The sequence below is a fragment of the Chironomus tepperi genome, unplaced genomic scaffold (assembly GCF_022539635.2).
Source record: "Chironomus tepperi strain 1889 unplaced genomic scaffold, CSIRO-AGI_Ctep_v1 contig_244, whole genome shotgun sequence".
Lineage (NCBI taxonomy): Eukaryota > Metazoa > Arthropoda > Insecta > Diptera > Chironomidae > Chironomus > Chironomus tepperi.
Window position 1 is genome coordinate 2,818,550 of NW_027226366.1, and position 27,007 is coordinate 2,845,556.

The following is a 27,007-nucleotide window of genomic DNA, read 5'->3' on the forward strand; positions in this document are numbered from 1 at the left end:
CACATGTTTCATTGACTGTGCAAAAGGAATATGATATTCGATTTAAAATAAAAGTTATGTGTGAGAGCAGAAAGGAACAAAACAACGTGTAATAAATGATATTGTACGTATGTGTTTCACTGCCAGGAAATATTAAATATCCTTATTGCAACCAATAACAACTACATGTGCAACGAAAAAATAACAATAAAGAAGTTGCAGGGTGGAAGAACTTTTGATATGTTGGTGTGTGATTTTGTTGGAAATGTAGACGGGATTTAGGATTAATAGAGGTGGATTGTGAGGTGTAGACGCAAAATGAGGATGAAAAAGGAGTCGTTTAATCATTTTGTAACGTTTTTATAGGGAAGAAGGGTCTGAATGGTCGGTAAAATGTCCCTTAACTAGATGATAGGGTAATATTGGACTTCAAGGTCTGAGCATTTTAACAATGACTCCTAAAGATGGTTTATGACTGCGAATGCTTCAATATGTCACTTAGAATCAGTTTCTGAGCTACCCTAGATTGTCTTAAACTCAAGAATCAATCGAGCTTGAACCTTGATAATCCTTGATTTTGAATTAAGCTGATAGTTTTGATTCTGAAATGATATAAGGCCAGAATACTCTAAAATTCTACCCAGAACATTAAATTCTAATTCTTCATACCAAACTTCATCAAAATAATAACAATATCCACTCACATAATTATAATTGCATTCCCAATCATCTCCTCAAATTGATTATCTACCACTCATCCCTCCCCTTATCCCTATAATTACATTAAGAAAATCATATTGAACTCTCAATTAATTTAAAATCCAAACATAAAATTTCATTAATGACGTCACAAGTTTTTTACCTAGAAAACTTCATTAATGTGTCAAACATGTTATTCACAACCCCTTGTTGTTGATGGGCCATAAAAAAATTTTAATGACTGAAGAAATTCTACCAAAATAAGAAGCACAAACATGAACATTGTCAGTCAACACAGCAAACAGTTCTACCCTTGAGTTTCTCCTAATTTTTTTATGATCATCTCTCGCCCTACAGAAATAATAATAATACGAGTGATACAATAGCTGAAAAATCGCGGAGAGGAGGGTAAAATCAAAATACACAGGCTTTACATACATATACATGTGACCTCGTGCCATACAGTTGTGTATTGAGGGATTTGGGAAATTCCCATTTAAATGACTCATTGTGTACTTAATTCATCCCTGCATTAGAACCTTTCTCTCATTTTTCCTTCTCACTTATTTTACTCCTGTCGTACTTCGAAAATAAAAAAGTTCTTTAACAATTCAGTTCAGTATTGTTTCATCGTCGGATACATAACAAAATTTTTAGCGCGTTAGGTTAGTTCGCATATTTTTTTTGCTGCTTTTTTACGTTATTTAATTTTGTTTGCAGTGCACAGACACACAAAAAACTCGTTTCCATCGATTTCAAATTCGATTGGAATTTTTTTAATTAAAATTGAACATGATTTCAAATTGTTTTGTTCCATATCATCTCGATTCATGTTCATATCTCGCGCGACGTTTGATGTTATGTTAGAATGTTGGATGTACATACAAAAGAAAAGTTAATTATTGTGAAAATGTCGATGATCAAATGAACGACAATGATGAAATCAATTTGATTGTGAATAAAAAAAATTGAAAATTTTAAATGAAGAAAAAGAAGAGAAAAAATGATGGAAAATATATGTGAAGATGACTTATCCGTAAAGGAAATGGAATTAATGGAGCCCAATTATGAAGTATTTATGAAATGGTCACAACCGACAACAATTTGGAATACAGTCAGTAATCGGATTAGAATGGCAAACATAAGGTAGAGTTTAATTGAAAAATTTGACATCAACAATTAAATTATTATGTCCAATTGATTCTTTTTTCAATCTGATAATGATTCAATTTTATGTACAATAAACTCATTGTAGCATGTCTGCTGTATACGACGTACATACAAAAATTCTATTGATATCGTAAAACATTTTTTTCTATAATTTTATAAATTTTTTGGGGTTTTTATGTAGACAACATACAGCAAGAGCATGTCCTTTACATGTAGTTGTGTGTAATATTACGACTTATTTTATTCAATTCTCTGGAAAAATCAGATGTAGATGAGATCTACAAACAAATACATTCAAGTTAACCAGAAAAACGTTGTTAAATGTAAACAACCCTCTAATTTCATTAAATTGTGAGGGAAAATGTATTTTCTTCTTGTGAAAATTTGTTCATTGGTATTGTGTACTCGGATATTTTCATTGTCAGAAGGGAGTGTGGAAGACTTTTCCTTTGTCAATTTATACGGTCAGACAGAGAGACGACTAGAGGGTTTAGGGAAATATATTCTTGTGAATTGTTTAGAAATCCTTGAAAATTTAGCATTATTATATGATTTTCTGTGCATTAGTTGAGCGTTATATAAGATTATTCTATATGCTCGCTCTGATCGTGGCCTGTCCTGTCTAACAAATGACAATCTACATTTAATTACTTAATCTCAGAGCTCTAAGTCGAGTCGAATTTTATATCGAGTTGATTCGACTTCTGTCGACTTTTTCATACAAAATGAATGTGAATTGCTTCATCTACTAGCCGTACTGACTAGATCTGACCATATCACTGGCTTTGATCAGCCAATTTCCAATAACATACACAAAAATGCAACTCTACATCTCATAATCAAAAATCAATTTCCAATACTCAAAAATTCCCAAAAGAATATCAAATTCATTCAGTAAATCAGTCAGTCAAACCAACAACAAATGTTAAAGATAACATCATTCATTGTTAAACCCATCTATAAGTATATTCAAAAGAGGGACACAAAACAAATTTTCTATTCTGCTCATCTCACTCGGAATGATGATGAAAAATTTACGTAATCATGTATATAAGTGGAATTGCATAACGCCAAGATGATTAGAATTTATTACACCATTTCTTGTGTCACCCTTTTAAGCACATCATCATTTTTAAATATTTTTTTCTAAATTCATTGGATTGAATTTCATGCACGCATGCATACCGTTCAGGGAATCAAATCAATTTATCAATAGTAATCCTGTCGATGAAAATTAGAAATTATTGCACATCACGTTATTTTTTAAAAAAGAGAAATAATCATAAACTGCATAATATATCGATTATAAAGTTATCGCATGCAATGTCGTTGCAACACGTTACGTGCATCGACGATCCTATTAAGATATTTAACTATGCTGTAGATCTTGATAAGTAAATTTATGTGAATGAATTTAATAAGTTAATTATACACTGTCGATATCAAATAACTGACATGAAACCGATAAAACTATCAATTTTTACATGTACTTGTAATCACGTTTGTTCTTAGCAATAATGTTTGTGATACTTTATTATAAACCGCTAGATCTTAATGCTACCTACTCATTGTTCGATTATTTCTCTTTATTTTTTCATATTCAAATCGCGAAACGCCTCAATATTGTTTGTATCTATACTGCATATGTCGGCACAAGAAGAAAGATGAAATTCTGAGTTAAAAAGAGAAGAAAAATTGGAAAAATTCCAGTTCACTTCCGTCATGCACATATTCTCGTTCTATTGCTTATGCTGTGAGCTTCTGACTCAGAAAAAGAAAATAAAGTTTGAATCATCAGTTATGGTGAATATTGTGAATGAATAAGCTACAAATAAGACGTATGAAACGGAAAAAGATGTTCATGAGGTTTATGTGGGGCAGGCTTAGACGCATTGATGATGATATTTGGATTGATTCTGGGATTTTTTAGATTTTTGATGCATATTAAGGCAAAACTGTTAAATATGCTACGTATTACTTAAAATGAATTCTCATAAACCGAATTTTGGTCACAATTATCTTCAAAATTCGAATTTTTCCAATTTTAGGTCAAGATCTGCAGATAAACTGCCACTATCTTATGATTTTGACCTAATTTTAGACATAACTGATTCAGAATTTATTAAGGTTCAACTTACACTAAGATTGAATTAAAATGAATACTAAATGCTCCTCATTTCCATAGATATCAACCCAAAATCTATCCAAAATGCAAAAATTCGAATTTCTAATCACAATAATCTCCATCTTATATAATCACATCGATTAGAACAATTGGTAATTCCATAAACAACTCCCCATCCATTAATCCAATAGAGCGTCCTTTCCTATTTTCTCCAAAACATTCCATCCGTATACACAATATTGCATGGATTCGACATAATACTATACAATCGATCTCATTTCTTAGCGCTCCCTACAGCTTACCAAAGTTGGGTGAGACATGTTTTGAATATTAAATGCCTTGCACAAAAAATACCGCAATAATCCACAATTCCTTGTATTGTGTACATATCTAATAATGATATTTCTCCTCTTTTTGGTCATATTTCATCATTGTTTTTGATGATTATGAAAAATTATGAAAAATGTTCGACTATCTGCATTCGTAATGAGCTTTAATATATAAACTTTTTGCCTATTCCTTTCTGTTTGTCGGAATTACTACTTTTTTTTCTTCTCTATACAACTGCTGATTATTATGTTACAGCCGAGTTTATCGTCTTCATTCATGCTGTGAACATTAAAAGTCAGCAGTGAAACGTGTTTTGATGCTGCCAATATTGCGGCACATTGTAAATTGAGGAAAATTTTTCACTCTGCTGTTTCATACTTTTCATCATCAAACTTGTTGAAAAAAATGAAGTAAAAGATATTTCCTTTCTTTTCCGCTCATAAATTTATGACAGAACAATAAATGTCGGAATTGAAAAAAATGAGAAGATTCTCTTTACTATTTTATGATGAGCTACGCCTTATGCCACAATATATTTTTGCAATAAAATATATTTTCGCACTTAGCGCATATGTTTTTGTCTTGTAGTGCTGTTGATGGGCAGAGTTGGGTGGTGGAATGTTGGATTTTAGGCTGAATTTGATTAAAATTGTGTCAATTCGAACGTCTCATATAGTTTTGTAGAATTCAACCTAAATAAATTGAGCTTAATGCTATTTTACACCCAAAATAAATTAGAGGGCTTCATTTCTGTGAAGTTTATGTCCGGTAGCAGGCCGGTGTACAGCCTGTATTGCGGCAAACTCGTCACCAAGCTGGTAAGACGCTGTACCTGTCCCATTTTGTGTCATGTGTTCATTAAATATTCCCGATGCTAAAATAATTTTCCCGGGATTACTGGGGTAGTCACGGTATTGATCGAGTAGTCCCAGGCCGACTCCTAGTTACCACAAGTCGACACAAACTGCTCCAACTCTGAACTCATCCTCATAATACTAAAATCAAGTAGCGAAACAATTTTATGTCAATAAATTGTATACACCCAGAGCTACAAGTCACATTAAATGTTCATCAAACGCTCTTCATTAAAAAAATTCATAAATATCAAGTTCAGCGGAAAAACATCTGAAATCAGCATAAAAATTATAATAGCAAGTAGCGACAAGGAAATATTTGAATAAGATCTGGCAATAATAAAAAATTGCAGAATTTTTAAAGAAAAAGCGGAAATAAAGAAAAAATTGATAGGAAATGACTCATGGGGATATAAAGCCAGAAGGGAACAATGATATTTTTTTCTATTTGCGACTAAAAAGAATATGATGAAAATGAGGAGAGCATCTCGTTAAATGTAAGTAAAAGTCACAATACGTATCCCCAAACAATAGTAAAAAAAAAATCTTTTCAAATATAAAAAAATGTGTCGATGATGATAATAAAGGAAATAAGGCAGCGACATAGGGGTTGTGTCGAGTGTAACATGACAATTTATATTTATGAATGCCAACGAAAAAAAATATTAAAAGCATTGCGAGGCAAGAAGAGCAGAAAGGAAAAACGTTATTAAAATCAGTAGCAATCTCAGATGGAACATGAATAAGAATTGTTCAACAAAAGAACTTTTTCAAAAACGCATTTGAATTTGAATGCTCCCCGATCCAATAAATTTTTATTGAAACGTGTATACCTCGATTCCTCTACGGAGAACATAAATTTGTGAACAAGCAATTTCAGTACGTTTCAATTGATGTCAATACAATATGCTTTCGCTGTGTACACGTCGATAAATTTATCACATCTTTTTGGCACCGAATTTTCAGCAGATGTTGCTGAATCTATTTCTATGTTCTATGTACCTCTAGGATGTTTCTCAAAATGTTTATTATTCACATAATTTTTTATTTGACAGAATTTCGAGGAGAATAAGAAAAAGTTTAATATTTGCCTACTTTTGAGGAATTCTCTTGGGCTTATGGGGAAGAATCAGAGCTGTGAGGTATGAGTAATGTTGAGAAGCAAGTTCATAAATTTAAAAATTGGAAATATTCTAGCGATTATCACAATATGGTTCATTTAAGATGAATAAGGAGCTGATAAATTATGGCAATAATATTTATAACTTTGAAATATTGGTTGCAACATGAAATTTACATATATTGCTAGTCATACTGCATATAAGGCTAACTCATAGTTCAATCAAATTCAGTATCATGCATTAATGACCTTTATCGATAGTTAATATCATCATCATGATCTTTGAAACTTCAGTTTGAAGTAAACTGAAATTAAAAGCAATTTTGACCTGTTTGGCAGTGCCATATTGTTTGAATTGAAAGCATTCTTAATTGGACAATAAAAAACCACAGCCCTGAGTGTCTTTTAACCAGATTTGATCCAACTTGTTCGAATAAATCTCACTGTCATAGTCATTGGGTGCACAAATCATTGTTAGGAGTAGCATGCCTCTTAAAATCTATAAGGCACATAATTTAAAATTTTACAGCATCAATAGTCATATAATTATCACAAGAGACACACTAGACAAACAGACAATATCATATCAACTCATAGAACAAACCCAACAAAACATGCAAAAAAATCCCAACATGCAGCAATAATTTCAGTTCACAGTTACTTGCACTTGCCAATCTCATTACAATATTCACTTAACCGTCCGTGTTAACAAGTCATGTTCATGTTTTCACTAAATGAGACAAATTAGTTAATGATTGTATGTTGCTACTGGTTTAATATGTAGCAAATGTCAGGTCACAATCTCTATGATATGTACGTTATGTAAGCATTTTGGTATGATAATGATCAGTATATAAATGCAGGAAGTTGTCGCAAAAAATCACTTTAAGCTACATAAAATTATCTACAAGAATATTAAGTTACATCAAAAAATTGTTTAGAGGGAAGGAAGCGACTATATGACCTGCAGGAAGATTTATATGAATATTAACATATGCTAATGGCTAAACAATTCAACAATTCATCTCAAATTAACTTCCTTCACATTAAATAAGCTCATCAAATTTTATCCCCATTCCATTCACTTCCTTAAATCATTCAAATTACACAACAATGAAAAGTTTCAAAAGTAGCCTTTAGGCTCATATCAAATTAACAACATACACGATCATTATACAAACAATATCAAATTTAAAACTCATCTAAATTAATTACGAACAGCATTGGCTACCTTAAAATATATAAAAATATGTTTATCGTGATTTGAGATTTCATCAGCATCAGATGAACCGGCAGTTGGTTCAATAAACATTAACCTTTTTTTCAAATTTTGTTTATTCTCACAAAATAAAAAAATTATATTCCAACAATCAACACTCAATTTATTTTTTGATGCTTAAATTCATCTCAAGAAGTTTGAAAAAAACTTTCTTCTTTATTTATGTTTTGATTCTCTTGATAAAAGGTTTGGAATGTCTTCAATTCACAATATTGTAATTATAATGACGTTAATGTTTACGTAGAAAAATTATAAGAGCTCTTCAAGTGTTTAACTCACTGACATTGTGTCTATATTGACAGTCTTAAGATCTTCTTCGCTCATGCTTCTTCTTCGTCTTTCTTTAATTCATATTTAACGAGCAATTACCTTATGGATGTTTTCATATTCAATTAAAGCGTTAAATTTATCAACATTAACGAAATTATGGTAGAAAGGTTACGTTGAATTGGGTGGATATGACGCATATGTGTTGATTTAGCAGTTGTGATATATTGAAATGAAACCCCAACAGACAAGGAACATTTTCATGAGTAAGCTTAATAAATTGAACATACTCAATTATATTGATTGAGTATACACATGAGAACGCTGTAAGTGAGTATGCTCACTGTCTGCCACGGGGATAAGATGATTTAATGCTGCAAAATCAAGAATCCAGGGTTCGGAAAGTCAAGTTAATATCGTTGCTCTTTAGGTAAAACAACCTATATTACGACCAAATAAGTCCAAATAAACAGCATATAAGGTGTAGGGGTACAGGTACTCAGTACCAAAACAACCCATTTTAAATACAATTCCTCGCATGCTGTCCAACAAAATAATTAACACCAATAGCAATCTTAGTTTTCGGACCAGTTAGACCATACCGCATTACAGTAGTCATAAATATTCAGGTAGAAATATAAAATGACAAGTAAATCACCAAAGCAAACAGGCCAATTTGTCCTCGTGATCATTCATTCAATAATCATAGACTACATTAATCTGTTCTATTCACAAAACCCATTCATTTTCAATCAAAAATCTCATTCTACCCAAATTGATCCCAAAAATCAAAACCTTTCATCCTAAAAAACTACCTTCACTTTTGTTCAGTACATTTAAAGCTGCGCACACACAGACACAAGACACATCACATCGCAGATAGTCCCGAAAAAAAAAAGAATTAAATTCTTAATGTGTATAGTCACGGTTTGTGTGTGGCAATTGTTGAAAAGAGCAAGTGGATGACAGCTGATAATGATAAATGACGGTAAATAATTTTTTTAGTATTTTAAAGAAAGAACACATCAGGTTGGATGTAAAAAGCCTATAATTTTCACTGTCGTTTCCTTTATCACTTTAGTGAATCCATTAAGAATTTACACGACGATTTCCTTCTCCCTTTTCATCATCACTATCATCATATTCATAAGTCTGATTATATGTACAGTAAGAATAAATACGTTTTATATTAAGCTTTTTGCAATTATTGACTCGATGCCCGAGCAATACGTAATTACTATCATTTTGTAGAAGAGAAAACAAATTTAGTGGCAAAATGGCAAATAAATTGGTGTAAATATCAAGGCTGACTTGTTCTTGCCTTTTAAAATTTTTATGTTATGGAACTTTTTCATGGCTTGTGTTCTTACACGTCATAAACGCTAAGTGAGACTTTTTAAAGACCTGTTTGGACTTACTTTTATATCAAATTAATTCTGAACTGTTTTTTAATGACTTCAATTCTCGAAAATTTTTGCAATCTTCAATAAGACTGTTGGATAAATTCTTAAATGACTTCCATTACTCATATTGATGATTCAAGCTGTGAACTACGGTGTTCTCGTTTAAGTAAGCCGTTCTCTTGCTAAGATGGTTATTTGTTAAATTTCTTAAAGTTCAGCAGTATTCAGTAGCAACATGAAATTGAGATATGGAATTTATTGAGATAAATTTTGATGGATATGGCTGTGGCTGCTTGTCTAGGAAGTTCGGAGTCAAAAATCAACATTCCTGTTGAATCTCAGCCAACCATCAATTTGATTTAAAAGAATTCACATCAAACCATCTGCAGTCTATCCTCTGGGTGTAATCACAAATGTCATACAGCAATAAAAACTTGTAACAGAGACATTAGAGATATTTTTGCAATTCAAAGTGAAATAAAACTTGATTTTTAATGGCGTTGCTCAGTTACGACAATTTCTCACCGAGACTAATTAGTACATGGAACATAAAAAAGGCATGATATATTTAATTAATAATTTCACAATATGTGATCTGAGCACATTGGAACGTATACAAATGAGATGGCAAAAAAGAATATACCGTTGCACGTGCGAAATAAATGCAAAATAAGTCTGGAAGAGAAGGCGCCTGAAGGAATGATGCACTAGTAAAATAAACATCCAATAGCATGAAGATTAATGCAGTGAAATTGCTACTTATTTTCCCTCCATTAATTTGAAAAAATATGTATAAGAACTGAATAAATAAGAAGAAGATTGAATTTTTTTCCATTATTATCTCAGATGAAATTAAAATGATCTCTAAATGCAGTCACAACATTCACATAGCATTGGCTTCTGGTATCTAAAACATATCAACTTGCACATTGAAATCATCGTCATTTTGCCTTTGAGCTACAAACCACATTCAGTTCGTGACTCAATAACATTTTTCATAGTTTTTTATTTTCTTTACTTTGTTTTTTTGCCATTCTCGAAGATGAATTTATTTCTTCAAATTGTGGTAAATTATATTTTTCTCTCTTTTAATGGATCTGTTCACACCGTCGTGGATGAATAGACAACAAGGCAACAATTTTGAATAATCAATTGAACTTAAAGTGACGTCAGTCAATTGTTCTCATAATGACGATTTTAAAATCAAAATTGAACTTAAAGTGACGACTTTTTAATCGGAATTAATCTCAAAGCGACGATTTATTAGTTAGAACTGAACTTAAAGCGATGAATTTCAATCAAAATTGATCAGAATTGAACTTAAAGCGTTGATTTTCGATCCAAAAATGAACAAAATCTCCCCAACGGTGTGAATATCCCATCAATATTCTCAATCTTTTCCAATTTAAAATAGACAATTTAGTTTTTAAAGAAAATTGCATGACCGTGTGCATGTGAGAATTGAGAAAAGTGAGATTTTCAAGATCTCAAAACTTATTACAATTTTAATAGATTTTTATGAAATGATTTCCTACCAACAACAAAGTTGCATCAAAGTGTTACATAAATTTAATAATAGAAATATGAATGAAAGTCAATCGAAATGGAAATCGAGTCGGGAACAATAGAAATCGTGAATTTAATGAAATTCGTTATCGACTCACAGCCTACATACATAATATTCCATTCTATGGCAGCATAGTTAAGTAAACATAATAAAATGGCATTTAGCTGGTTATCTGTTGTGAAAAAATTTTCATATCATTAGCAATAGGCTGATGGGCATAAAAATGGATAGAGAAAATAGCTCGGTGACCATGATAAAGACTCCTGTTAAACTTTTTATTCAATTGTTTTCTCATTCTGCCCTCATTAACGGTTATCAAGTCTTTTGTCTGGCATTTCTCCTCTCCTGGCCTGACTGCCATGCATATGCATGAATAATAAACAGGCTTGGCTTTCACTTATGTACAAAAAAAGAGTATTAAACTGAGTTGAAAATTGCACGATGCCTCGCGGATACATTTAAGCTTTATAAAATGCTATAGAAGATTAATATGTTTTTATCGAGATTCGAGCAGAGTGTAGGAAAAAAAAGTTCTTCATTTGCTTCGAGGATTTTAGGAATTTAATACATATTTCACTGTTTATGTGTGCGCGCATGAAGTTAAGATCTTGATAGGTAAAGAGAGCGGCTCTAGCTACGAAATAAATTATTTTCTTCATGCTCTCAGCAGTTAGCAGTTAAATTTTCTAGTTTTCCTGTACTCTACACCTTAATGACTACATTGTGTTCATAAAAACGAGGAATAGGAAGAAGTGCGAGATAGATTCCAAAAAAATGATCTATAAAAATGTTCTAATGAACTCACTAGTGCGTATGCAGCAGCAAACCCATATGTATGTGCACATGTGAGATTACGAGACTTGGTGTTAATTTAAACAGAAAAATATTTACTGAATAAACATTCAACTCGTTCCTGACGTGTACATAGTGAAAAAGTAGAAGTAAACAAAACTTTTACATTATGTCTGTCTGTTTATGTTTAACTTTTCATCTTTCATAGCTAGTTCCAGAAAATTATAACAATATTAAAAGAAGTTATTTTATGCTCAAAAAAGTTTGAACTAAGACAAAATAAAAATGGGAAGTAAAATGTTAATTTATTCTTAGCTTCTTCATCTCATAATTCAATTATGACTTCCCACCAGTTTTAACGATTTTTCATTATTGTTCTCATGAGTCAGAGTTGCTGGATAGAATTTGGGTTGTGAGATGTTTTGGAATTGATGAGAAAATTGGTTATTTAAGGTTAGAGATCCAGGAATGGGATTGAATTTTGTATTGACAATTGGCAAGTTATAGTCAGCAATAGAACTACTTACTTACTTATTCGCTGGCCGTGCATATCAAGTGTGATCCATGGCCTTCATCAGTCGGCGTCTGAAGAAAGCTCTACCGTTGGTTACCGCAATTGAACCAAACTATGGCTTAATACATGGATCGCAAGAACGGTAAATAAGACTAAAAATCACCAAAATCCACGTTTTTGTCTCCACACTACATGTTTATGCTTAAATATTCAAACGTACACCATCAACATGCTTGATTAGCGATGAAATCGATTGGAACTTATTATAAATTTGATACGCTTACAGAATTGTCACTTTGAAATAGGTAGAGAAAATACCAAGAATAGCTTAGAACTAAAATTTAGTGTATTTATCGTCAAATTCGAGTAACAGCAATCAATAAAAGTCATTAAATCCACTTGATGCTCACTCAGAATCTGAAAAATCTAAACCATCTCTGCACCTCAATATCACCATTATTTTATGCTAAATATTCCATAATTTCATCTTCTTCCATGCACCTGTAATAGTAGAGATGATGTAGAGTAGGTATCGAGAACTCACGATCATCAAATTCATGCTTGAGTGACTATCATTCAAGAATGAATTCTTTTTATTTCTTATTTCTCTGTGTCGTTCCAATCGAGTGCTTTCTTTTCCTTCCTTTTTCTTTGCATAAAATTTATGTATGCACAATCATAATTCTTTAATGTAAAAGGAAATAAATTTCTGTTTCGATGAGTTCCTTAGAGCGTCGCTGGGAAGTAATTACATTTTTTCTTTAAAAAATTCATGGGAAATGATTTTTAGATCCTCAAAAATACATTCTTTAATTTATTTTTTCTAAAAATAGATAAAAATCGAATTTTCAGTGTTAATAAGAGAATGTCTAGCATGGCAATTAAATGTCCGAATGATGAGCCGACCTACATGAATGCTCATCAAATTATAGCTCATTTAAATGAAAATTAATTTTATATCGTTATAGCGGCTTGTCTTATGTTTCAGTAATTTCAAGTCTTTATCACAGATTTAGTGGCGAATACGATAAGTTGAATGCTCAAAAGCTACTGCCGTTTTGCTAAAATATTTAATTATTATTCATTAACAAATTTGATTACGACAATATGCTAAATATCTCAAGATTTCCATAAATTATTGAGGAGCATCGTGGATCTATGAGTGTTTTTAAGGCAGTTAAAGAGAGTTGGGAATGTTGAGTTTGGAAAAGAGAGCGACTTCCAGTAACATCCAGTTGGAAAGTTGAGAATTTAAGAGAGTTATTGTGTTTAACATTTCCAGTTGTTTTTATGGCAATTTTTATGCTCCTTTGAGTTATGCAACATGCTTAAAACTATGATGATCAAGTCGTTTAGCTTCAAATATTCAAGCATGTCTTAAAAATCCTCAAAATTCAATAAATCCACCGAAATAATTATCAACAATAATTACATAACTCATCCCTCAACACTTCCAGTTCCACTTTCACTCTCAATTGAATTTTCCTCTCAATTTGCAATTTCTTTCTTCTTTTTATATCCATGACTGTATCCTTTCGACCTCAGTTTTCCTTTCGTCCTTGAACACGCAACATATCGTTAATTTTCGTGTCGTTTTTTAATCTTGTTTACATTCAAGTTTCTTTTGTCATTGCATGTTGGATGTTTATTCTAAGAATTGTGAATTTTTAAGCACTTTTAAATTGAATTTTGTGATTTAAAAATTAAGATTGAAAAAAATTGTTAAATGTAATGGCAAATGACATGGAAATTGAAGAGTTTGGAAATCAAAATTGAGGATATAAAGGAATTTAAGTCGTGAATTGAACATTGAATGTGAATAAATAAAATCAAAGAAATAATAAGAAAATATCAAAAAATATATCAAAGTTAGGATAAAAAAAAACACGGACTTCCTTGTTATTAATTTAAGTTAAAATACCTGTTTGTGTGTAAAAAAATATCATCTAAATTAGTGAAGAATTGCAAAAAAAATTGAATTTAATTTTAAAAAATTGAAATAAAAATAATAATTTGCAAAACGCAAAACATAAATTCGTGACTTGGATAGAAATTAAAGTAAGTGATTATTAACAGAAAACGTGACAAATATTGTTGCAAAATTAATAATTTTGAACAAAAATTCTTAAAACTTAAAAGCCAACTAAAAAAATGAATTCTTCAGAATTCTGAATTTTTTAATAAACCTAAAGGCTTCTAAATCCCCTCCAGTACCGCTAGAACTGTTTTTGGATTTTTATACCAAAGTTCTCGTTATTCTATAACGCAATAAATGAATGATTCCCTAAAAATTGAATGGTCTCTTCCCAGTCTCGTCAATATAGAAGTAGGGCTTGACCCCAAGTTAGATAATTAATAAGCGTTTTGACTGTTTATTGCTTACAGCTCATTTCAGGCTGTTTAAATTCAAAAATATATTTCATATGACACAATCTCTGTTAATTTCACCAAACACTCCAAAAAAATAACAAATTTTAAGATTTTTTTCAAATTACCAACAACCAACCCCATTAAAAGTTCAAAGACTCCCCATAAAACCCATTAAAATAATAACAACAAAGATCATCTCAGTAACCCTCAACAAGAAAAAATACATAAAAATTTTTCATAAATTTCATTAAAACCAAACGCATCAGTAAAAGTGGGAAAAAGCATAAGCATAGGAAAGACAGTAGCACATAAGATATTTAAATTAATTATACGACATTTATCATCTGTCACATGTGTTGTTACATATTGTACATCCGAATAAGAAAATGTTAAACAACTATTTTATGAAGAAATTTATTATCTTCTAAATCTTCTGTCGAAAAAGACTTTTTGTATATGCTGAGGTGTTTTTTGGAAGCTGGCATAATAAATTAATGAAAGGAATGAAATAACCGACATAGAAAATTAATCAAACTGTGCATAAAATAAGTGAGAAAATTGGATTTCAATATTGGATTTTGAAATTAGAAAAAATCACAAGGAAGACGCCGCAAAAAATTTATTTCTTGGTGGTTCCGAGCATTTTTTTGATGTTGAATATCATTAACATGTAAATTTATCGGACCATAGAATTGAGGAAATTGAAAATTAGCTAGCCACATTTGAATATTTTTTTAAACCCATAGAATGACTTAATTCACTGTTGATGAAACCCAAAAGTGCCAATTTGCGCTCACACACGTCTTTATTAAATTCAATCATCATAATAATATATAAAAAATTTTCATCTATATTTTTCGGGCGAATGGCAATGAAACTTGAGACAATAAACGCCACAAAAAGACATTAACAGTCGAAAAACTCATTCCTTTTGGCTGAAAATGAGTGCGAAGTTCTTCGTAAATTTAAAGCATTTTTGAGTTCTGTGGAAAATAATGAAATAAAATTAAAGAACAGCGGATGAATTGAAAGATGTAAAGGAATTCGATTTCTGTATGTCTTGTGCTTTAATAAGCAGTTGAAAGGCTTCGGGAAATTTGATTCCCAATCAAAGAATAATAATCATAAACAACCGAAATTTTAGTGTCTTTTTACTGTCACGCTATTAAAATATTTATTGAATAAATTTAAACCTCCTATATCACATTAAATATTTATGTGAATGAATATGTGCTCATACATAACAGCGTGCATGTATATAAACATTTTTTTACGTGAATTGTCATCTGATATGTCAGAGGTAGAGGAGAAGAATTCAGGGTTGATGTTAAATGGAAATTTAGGCTGGTATAGACTTTAGAGTCTTCTAAGCCAGACAAGCCTTCAATGTCAACAAAATCAATTTTGAAGACATTTCGAATGATAAAAAACGTAAGATTTAGGTTTCAGATTTAAATTCTTGCAAAATTTGTGCAACTAGCATATTTTAAGCTAGATGACTCCTAAATCCAGTGAATTCGTACTTGGTTGATACTTACTCTATGTACTCCTTGATGAGGTCCTTATGCAAAGTATTTATGGTACTGTTGAAGCTAATGCGACTGCTAGCTTAAGCCCAAAGCTCACTTTAGGTTGTTGGTCCTGCTGATTTGATTAAATGCCTCTTAGAAATTGCGAATTCTAGGATATTGGGAGAAACAATCACTAATTCAATATTCTAGCTTTAGAAATAGGATAGCTGAAATTAGCGCTTGATATTCTGGAACAAAAAAGAAATCACAGCAAAAAATCATCAATTGTTAGAATCGTATACCTAGAATCTCATTTAAATATCCCAAATAATCACCAACTCTACCAACAACCCTGCAAAATTCACTCAACATAACTCTACTCAATGTCGCCAGTGTCTCATTTACCATCCACAAATCAAATCAGAAAGAAAACTCCTTATCTTAAAAATTCAATCAAAAACTCGTAAAACACAAAAAAAGCCTAGCTGGAAAAAAGCCACATAGAATTTATATTGATATTCAACAAGTCATTTAATAAATTACCAAAATTCTTCATAAACATTTTATTCCATCGAAAAAGTGTCAAAATAAATTTCATAACATTACGAGACACACTCAAAACTATTGTTGGATATATTTATCTTTATGGAAATTTAATAGTCAGCTTCCTACTGTCTCATGGAAGCTATTCAGATAAACAAAATTTTATTGATAAGGTCCGAAGGTAGAAGAATGAAACTCGATCTGTGAAGAGAGAGAAAAGGCCAAGGTAGCATTGCAAGGAACAATAAATAAATGGGGGGATACAAAGAAATCATTAGCAGCATAATACAATAAAAATATTGTATATATAAATTCAAAGAAAGAACATGGGACCACCTCCGGTGATTTAGTTTTAAACCCTTCATGCCGAAATTCAAAAATTTATGTCCATGAATGTATATATCCACAAAAATATAAGAATTCTTTGCCCAGATGCATGATTGTAATCAATAATTTCTCGTTTTTTTTTTCTTCGTATCGTTTCAGGTAAATTAATTTCTTTTTGGATTCACATACGCTAATTGACAGTAACAGACATAAAAAAGATGGTAAGAACTTTGCATGAAATGTAGTATGAAGTTGCACAATTCCTTTCATACTTCATTCGTGCTGTATTGACTAGCCGCAACACAAAGACAGGCTCAGCTTTGGTTTTATCGACTATAATTTCACTTGATATAAAGAATTTAAATGACTGAACATAAAAACTTTTTTATCAGCACTGCTTTTGCTTTCATTTCTTTAATTTAATTAATTCAAAATTCTCACCTCAAAAGACTTCCCTTTGTGCAGGATTTAAATCCACACAACCCCGCTTATACACAGGTGAAAGATCATAAACACAAATACCATCAAAATAAGTTATTGTTTACATGTAACAAGTACCTGCTGCTATTAAATGTTGTATTAAAATTTTAATAATCGAAACTGACACAGTTGCGAATAAAGCGTGATCGGGAAAAGTCAGTCGATTATTATATTTTTTGATTGTTCACAAACAAGTTAATAATTTGTCAATTTATGAATTTTGGAGAGAGTGGGGCAAGGGTTAGACGCTTGGGGATGGAATTTTTGATGTGTTTTTGAGACTTATAAAAAATTTAAAAATTGTTTTGAGATTTTAAATTTTTAAATTTAAATTTAGATTTTGTAAATGTTTTGAATTTTTTATTAAAAATCTTCGAAATTTCAAATTAAAATTTTTTAAGAGATTTTTAAATTTTTAAGACTTAATAAATTTTTAAAAATATTCAAAAATTCATTTTACTTATTTTTAAAAATCTTAAATTTAATTTTATAAACTCGTATTTTAATTTTTCAATTCCATCCTATTTAATAAGCATAAGTGTCTAATCCTTGATTTAAAATTTATCATAAATCTTGTTCGACTTGTTTCAACAGTGAATATGTTTAAAAACGTTGACAATAAAGTGAAAAACTGTGACAATATTGAAAATTGAATTCAAATAATTGTAATCAGTTTCGAATTTAGTGAATCTATTTCAAAATATTATAACTTAAACTTCAAAAAAAAATTGAAAAAGTGCCAAAAAAATGAAAAAAAGTTCAATAAATTCACAAAAAACAATTCAATAAATTCCACCAAAAAATAAATAATCTACCAGCAAAACATCTCCATTAAAATAATTTGAATAATCTCAACGCCAAAAGAACAAGCCATTCTCCTCAATAGCCGTAAATTCGAGCGGATTTAAACATTTATTAGAATTAATAGACCTGACGACAAATTTGAATTTTAAATCTTAAATAAATAACATAATAATGCATTATAAAGCAATTTAAATATTAGTTTAGTATAGTAACAAGAAAATATGTGAGCAGCATAAATTCCAACTATGGAATCGGTCTTAGTAGTCTTAAAATTTCCATGAATTTACAAGTTTTCTACTTTAAAGCAGACGCTATAAAATTATAAATCAATTCTCTATAGAGATTTATAGTGCACTAAACTTCTATTTCCATCTCTTTCTTACATTCAGTTCCATTTTACTAAAAACTGAACTTTTTTTTTGTTGAATATTATTTTGAGGTTAAAAAAAATTATTCACAATCATGCTGAAGATCTTGTTCGGTTACATATTAATTGACTTACTTATTTGAATATTTTACGACAAGAGAAAATAATAATAATAATGAAATAAAATGGAATTAAAATTCTCTACAAGATGTTCAGTGTGAGGAAGTTTTATAAGCTTATAATTTCTGCTTTAATGTGTGTAAGGAAAGCCGTTTATTCCTAGGGTTGTGAATATCTTGTACCATAAATTCTCAATTTTGTATTCTTTACGTTTTCTTCTTGAGGATATTTTGAATGCCGCTAAGATGGCAGGTGACACATATTTTATATGGACTTACACTTAAATATACTGAAAATTCTTCAAACGATTAAAAATTTCTCACCAAAAATTATTTCGATGGTGACAATTTATAGGCAGGGTTTGCTAAACTGTGATATTCTGGAGCTACCTTCACATAGTCAAGTGCTCTAATCATCCTTCTTAAGCATTATTGGTCAATTCATTCCAAATATGTTCAATCGATACACATTGAAGTATTTGCCACAGTAGCGCCGATTCGGCAGCATGCTAAGAATCAATTGACAGCCATTAAGTGAAAACAACCAAATTCCCCAAGCAGCTCTTACTAAGCACACTGCCATCTCAGCTCTTTCGTCACCAAATTCTTAATAATTTCCAAAAATAAACCTCAACACATCAGTTAAGCACACACACCTGCCTAAGATTAACGAAAAAAATATCAAACTCTTTTACATAAATTAAACATAAATATCACAACAAAGCAAGCACAGCCAAAACTCATGCAAATTATAAAACATGCAGTCAACAAAAATTACAATCAGCAAAATTACACTCAATTCAAAGAAACACTGAAACTGTTACAAGATTGCAATCATAAAATTGAGAAGTTAATGACTTCATTTAAATTTTTTGTTTAATTTCTCATGAATTTGCTGTCGGAACTCAGCAACAAGACAAAACTTTATGAAGAGAGAGATTAACGAAAGTGATAAAAGTTATTCAAAAGTCATGATTCATTCAAATGGTCCAATTTGAGTAAAAGTACTGTAAATATTTTGCCAAAAAAATAAATGAGCTTTTCATGGCAATAGGAACAGAATTAGCATGAGAACGGAAGCTGGGAATGAGGTTCTTAAGCAAATAATTCTTGAACTGTAATGAAGAATTATCTGGATATGGTAATCTTATTAGTAAAGAGTTAATTGGGGAAATGACTTAAGTGACTGAATGGCTAGGTTAACTGTGGTTAACTAGCTGTTGAGGATAGCTGGGTAGTCAGAAGGTGATAAAGACACGGACAGCATCATTGTTTCAATTTTTCCTTCAGGAAGCCAAGAATATTCAAGTATTGATACTGACTTACTTAATAAGTTGATCGTAGCGATCAACTGAGATGCTCGGCCTCCAATAGATGTCTTCTGGACCATTTTCTATTGCTGGTTCCCCCTTGCTACTTCCCGATTCCAATTGTAATACTATCTCGATCGGCAGTTTACCTTACAGCTTCTTCTCATGAGTTCTTTGGAAGTATTGACAATTTTGCTGAATTATCTGAACTTTTCACGGCCAGCTGCTGCCTCTTCTCTTCTTCAGTAATCCTATATCTCCTGCTTCTTAGCGACATTAATTAAATCAACCTTGAGAGTAAATAATTTGTTGTAGAATACATTAATGAAATTTATTACATTAATGTGTAAGAACTGCTGATTCTAATTGCAATTTTTATCTAAAATAGACAGCATTAATGTCAAATAACAATTTATTTATCACAATTTTTATAGTTCAACATTAATACAAACCAGCAGAAAATCCTGCTATTAAAATTAAAATCATAAAAACTACAAAGTTTCATCTGCTTATATTAAGTTCTGTCTGTATCTTAAGCAGACATCCAGATTAAAACACCGATAGCTTTTTCACTACTAAGATGACTTTTAATAGTAAAATCGGCGCTAAATCACAATGATTTACTCACATAATATCTTTTGATATCGATAAACATTAATCAAATGTTAAATTTAATTAACTAAAATTCCAAAACCTTTTCAATCAGAAAATTTAATTACCGAACAATAAAAAATAATTTAAAATTCAAATGTCAGTTATTAAAGAAAAAAATGTTTATTTCCGTGTGATTTAAAGTTTCATTTTAACAGTGCAAAAATTTTATTGAATTAATGGGCAACAAATGAGGAAAATTTTCAGGCCAATTTAAAAGGCATTAAAGTGTCATCGATAAATCTTGTTTGTGGATTAAGAGAAATGAGAAGAAATCTTCAAAAATATAAAATAAAGCAACTTAATTAACTAGGAAATGAAAAGAAATCTCAAAAGTGAATTGTGAGATTAAAGTGATTAGCAATGAATATAACCTGATTTTTTTTTTGTGTGTGCCTGAGTCAAAATTATCATTTTTGTGCATTAATTGCTAATGCTTTCAAAAAAAGTAACTTTTTATGTGAAAGAAAATTCCTCAGAGAATCAGATAAGAAACAATAAAAAAGCTGGTCTTAAGCACATCATTTTAAAATGATTATAACACAACGTGACTCAGTGCCAAAAACAGCAAACTTGCTTGCATGTAAGCAATGGTGGAAAGTGTGTTTTTTGCATGGAAATCAAGAGAAATATTATCGTCAAATTTACGGTCGAGCAGCTGCACAACGTTTGGCAGGTTACCAAAATGATAACAATAAAATGTCAACCGAGTCAGACTGCAGCAAATCGAAAATTATTTACCCGACTAAACTCCACAGTCCTGTGGTTATTGAAAATGGCACATGTGACACATTCAGCCTTAAAAATCGACGTGATGATCCAATTGTGCCGGGAAAAAGCATCATAAACATCCTCGACGATCCATTTCTTTTCGGTATTAATGAAGTTAATGAAAATGGATCAGATAGTGGCATTGATTCACGTAGTGAACATAAAAATCTTAATGAGACGTAAGTCATTTAATTCATCATCATTTGACTCTCACTGCACCGTCTGTCTCAATTTAATTTTCACTGCATAATATTAAATATCTTTAATTCCGTCATTTGCGATCGTTACACGCATTTTGAGAGAGACATTAAACTGCCATAAAACATTTTCATTCTTTCATTCTGTTGGAACTAAACACAACAACAACAAAAAGTATGCAGTTCACCTTTTTTTTCTGCGTCTTTTTTAAATCGTATCGCATTTCTTAAACAATTTTTTTTTTTGTGCTCATCTCTTGCTGCTGTAACTGCTTTATGTTTACCTTTTATTATGTTATTCATTCCAATGTGTCTCATTCTTCTCTTTTTTAACTCATTTCTTCTTAAGCTTCTTTTTTTTACTGCTTGCTTCGCGAAAATGATCGTGAGTACAAATGAATGAGCAACCAATATGGATTAATTTAGTCGCTTAAAAGGTTCGCAATAAATGGCAATTCAGAGAACAGCATGCCATGGTTTTGAGCATGTTTTTCTGGATTGTTGGTGTTGTGGTTGGCTTTTGAGGTGTCGGTTTAGTTGGCTGAGGTTGGGAGATGAGTTTGAATTGTAAGGTGAATTTTGGAGAAGATTTGAGTAACTGGAGAATGGATGTAACTCAGAACCTGAATATTATAACTTATTCTGTCTTATACAGATACATTTCATACAGAATCTGAACATTCTTGCTTAAATGATACTTCAGATTGGAAATATTCTCATGTATCATGATGCGGGCACCAATTAAGATGATTTTTTAGATCATTTGTCTTTAAAATATGCCATACATACAGGGGTATATCAAGGCAACTAGAGAAAAGACCTTTCTCAATTCCAGAGGCAATTTGCGAGGAAATATACCAATCTCCATCCTCAAAATGCTCCCAAAGAACCCAAAAATTGTTCATATTCTCCAAAACATTTCAATCTAAGCCCTTAAGCATCCATAACATCCAAAATTCCTTCCAATCACTGTCCAATAAAATTATATTGATTGATAATGACTCCATACCTCAATACATTGATGAAATTCCATAAATATAGGTTGCAGTTTCCTTTAAACTGTTTTCTGTCTGATACAAATACTTCAGCAATTAGCTATTAATTTCCTTCAAATTCCAAAATTACCCACATGTTTATACAAAAGCATACGCAACGGTACTTTGGTCGATATCTAATCATGCATAATTGCTAGTGATAACACCTATATATGTTTATAAAATACTGAAATTTGCATAATAATAGAAAATGAATAGAATAACAGTATTGATAGGTTGTTAGCTTAAGGTTGATATTGTTTAGATGATCGCGGAAGCATATCTGTTGACATCAAATAGTAATTTATTAGTTCAAGTATGTTAATTTATTCAGTCTTGAGAAGCTATTGCAGCTAAGCCTCCACTTCCTTACATGTATCCATTGACCAAACCCCGGGGAGTAGTTCTGACTCAATAGACCTCCTTGACACTTTATCCGGCACTAAGATACCTAATCAGCAAAGATGCACAACTTTTAATTACTTATGCATCAGAATCTATCATCAAATACGCTCCATACCCAACTCAACATCTTACTTCCACTTTTTTACAACCTCTTGTTTAGAATTGTCTTTGCAAGTTGCTTCTTTTTTGCTCATTCCAAGAAAGCAGAAGCTGAAAGAAAAAAAAAGAGAAAGAACAAGTTATTTAATGTGTTAATTAAAGACGATTGTAACATCTTTACGTGCTTTGAAGGCACAATGCTTACATTTTATATTTAATTCATATTTGTTTAATTACTTATTGATTATCTGCTAAACTGTATAGCCTTAAATGGATTTAAGAATTTTTCAGTATATCACATAAATGTTTTAGTTTACAGTTAGACGAGATGATTAATTGTTATATTTGGCTGTGTCGATGACACTAATGGATGTGCCTGGTAGAAACAAATATGCTGGCATGTTAGTCAATCTTCTTATCGACATTTCAATTTTCTATCCTTTTTCTGACGTGTAATCGATTTACAAATGGATATAAAAGTATCAATTTTTGTGTCTAGTTCGTTATGGCTTCTCGAAATAAGGATGAAAGCAGACGAGGGTCTTCTCACAGAATCAGAAACGATTACATAGAAAATTTGTAGAAAAGAAGCATTTAATAGACTTAAAATCGCCGGTAGAATTTCTTTGATACATGCTTAATAAGATTTGATTCCATATAAAAATTTGTCAAGCTTAAACAGATACATGCGTTCGTTACCTCTTGCTTTGATGTTACGAGATAGGTTAAAAAGTGAAAAATCATCAAGTGGAACAAGTGCATCATGAAATTTTATACCTGCTTGCCTTTCTATCCCTTTTTTTTAAACCCTCACTTCATTCATGCAGTGCAGCATAAAATTATATAAAAATTTTGTTCATCCACAAAAGCAGTCGAGAAGAAGTCGAGAATTATTTTATGAACGGTGCGGTTACGCTTGATTTCCTTCCTTTTCATTTCAACACTATTATCAATAGAAACTCAATTCTACTTAAAAAATATAAAATTAATTTTCAATTGATCTAAAAATCGAATCGGGTCATAGAATGGGTAAAAGAGCCCAGAAGGAAGTGAGAATGGAAAAAAATGAGAATAAAGAATTGAAAAATAAAACGTTTAAAAAAATAAAAATCATTTCATCGGTTGTATTGTGAGAGTTTCTGGGGTAATTTTTTGGGTTAAATGAAGAAAGGTTGTTGGATGGTCTTGGTTTGTCTGATGGTCTGAATGAAAATTGATTTTGAATTTGGTTCCCGATGTTTTGAATCGGATCAATCTTCGAAATATCCAATAATAGCCTTAAACTCAACTCTGTATTAAGAACCTGTGTACCACCCTTTTGTTAAAGCTTATCTGTTGTAACCAAAGCCAGTTTGGTACAATGTTGGTACTGCGTTAAAGATTGCAGACTCAAATTCATAACAAAATGAGGTCCAGCTTGTTAAAAATGATTATTAAAGAAATATTCTGTCAAATTACACTCAATTTGACTCTAAATATGCAAATTTCGATAGAATTGGTCCCAATAAGTCTTTTATCAATCAGTTCATGTCAAGTTGTGCCTTACAACAGCAATAAAATCCTTAATGAGCTTCAGCAACAATATGCTTCAAAAACTGCGCCTCATTCACCTCACCTCATTTCATATCATCCACAACAATCCACAAATTTAATATTTCTCAGTATAAATCTAAATTTATTTTCTGGCATAATATGGGCAGTTCATAGAGTCATGTTATGTATATGTTATACAATAATAATAACAAGAAATAATGAGATGAATAAAAAAAATATGAAAGTCACTTTTTGCTTTCATAAATATAATCTGTAAAGTATGAAAACGCAGTGCTAGATAAACGACGAATTTAATATTTCAATTCACATGAACTTTCATGTACGTAAGTACAATTCATAGCTGAATCAACAGGTGGGCACTATTCATACTATTACATTGTGCAATGGGAGCATATAAAAAATGTATATATAAATTATGGATCAATGTGTAATTTAGAATGCATTCTTCATTCATTTACTATATAAATATACACACGATATCATAAATAAATTTCTTGTGTTCCTTTTGTACACATTTTTATGGCGCTCGTATACAAGACTTTTGAGATTAGGAATTTGTGGTATGAAATTTGATGGAAGAAATTACATAATTTATCATCTTTTATTGCTCACAAATGTGAAATAAAGTAGTTTCATGGAAAAACTTCCTGTTTTTGTTATTTCTATCACAGACCTAATAATCGTCTTATGGATGGGTCGAGAAACTACTGTAAAGGGTGTTATAAAGTTTATTGTGTGGCAGATATGTGTGCATGTTTGGAATCAATCGATATATTATGTTTTTTTGGGTATGGTTTGGAAGTAATTTTATTAAATCTGGTATTTTTGGGTTGTTTTCATGTAGACAGAGTTGGATGACTTTATAGAGTGACTTAAGGTGCTTCTATTGATGAGTTAGAGTAGTTTAATTGAAATGATGACCAAGTCAGTCGTTGCAGTGCCCTAGCAACTACCTGTTACTGCTCGGGATGCAACCAATCTTTAAAAATAAACCATCAAGTAGTATAAACAAGAACAGCATCAAAATTTTGGTTATTATACAATATCCATCGAAAAAACAGCAATTCTTAACCAATAGCGCAACTCCAAAACCACTCAAAAATAATATCAAATTTACACCACTCCAACTTTACCAAAACTTCCAACAAACTTACAACCTGTCATGTGCAAACTCATGCAAAGTATTAAAAACAACAATTTTCTGTCATTTAATCGTCTAAAAATACAAAATCAATTTTCAATCAAATTTTCATTTTTCCCCATCCCAAAAAGTATGTTCACTAAGCTTATGCCAAAATATTATTTTGTGGTTTTACTGCCATCACCATGTTTGCATTTGACATTAGTGAAATTGACTAATCCCTCAACTCAATCATCACATCACAACAATATTCATTTGGTTTTTTTTATGTCTAATTTCAGACCGGTCATACGTTCATTTCCAATGTCAACTTATCAACAGCAAATTCAACCGAATTTTAATGAGTATCCAACAACATCAACTCAATCACCATCCCATCATAAACATTTGCAACAGAGTCCACTTAATCCAAATTTACCGTCCTCATCAAAATATTTACAATTTGTACAGCCACAGCAGCAAACGATGAGCAATCAATTGAATTCACAAACCCTTCCATATCCGAGTACGAATGCATCACATGGCGGTAATCTATTAAGTCAACAAACTCCTAATCAAGTCCCTGTACATCAAACTCTCCCACAAAACTTTCATCCGAGTCAATTGCACGGACATCCAGCCATAATAGGAGGTTATCATCTCGATAATCAACGACAATCTCAATCAGATGACGATAGTGGATGTGCTTTAGAGGAATATACATGGGTACCGCCAGGTCTTCGACCAGAACAGGTAATTGATTTATGCAGCTTACATGCATATTGATTTAATGATTACTTTTGAGCACATAGAGATGTTTAAGTAAATCGCTGTAATTACGCAAAAAAGTCTCATCGCGGGTAAAAATGATCCGACATGATGAGTTCTTTTTAAAAAACATTCCATCGTCTTTCATTCATTTCCATTTAAATTGAAATTGAATGTAATGAATAAAGAATAAGACACACAGATAGCATTATTAAATTGCGCATGCAACTGATGACTATAAAATAGTCATGAAATGAGGCAGTTAACGCCATTGATGTAGCAAATATTCCCTTTTTAAGGTATTTAGCAATGGAAATATTCTCTCAGTTTTGCAGACGTAAACATTTCATTGTTCAAAAAAAAATGTGTATCTATACATTGTATGGGTAATGCAGCCTTTATGTATTATCTATCACAATCACATATAATAGTCGGCACATAAACAATTTATTAGACATTCAACTGAGCAAGCAAAAAA

At 31.2% G+C, this 27,007-nt stretch overlaps 1 protein-coding gene across 4 annotated transcripts in view; it reads left to right on the forward strand.

Moving 5' to 3' along the window:
- Nucleotides 1–27,007, forward strand: part of LOC139091376 (protein prickle-like) — a 45,411-nt gene that overhangs the window by 2,008 nt on the left and 16,396 nt on the right. The window contains exons 1-3 of one of the 4 annotated variants that reach the window (XM_070641428.1): nt 14,103–14,157; nt 17,010–17,071; nt 26,064–26,514. In XM_070641428.1, the coding sequence (XP_070497529.1) occupies nt 26,086–26,514 (429 nt within the window). In that variant the 5' untranslated portion in view covers nt 14,103–14,157; nt 17,010–17,071; nt 26,064–26,085. Of the gene's footprint in view, nt 1–1,386; nt 1,825–14,102; nt 14,158–17,009; nt 17,072–20,815; nt 21,532–26,063; nt 26,515–27,007 lie in introns of those variants that run through there. The other 3 variants (XM_070641425.1, XM_070641424.1, XM_070641426.1) reach the window with 3 other exon arrangements.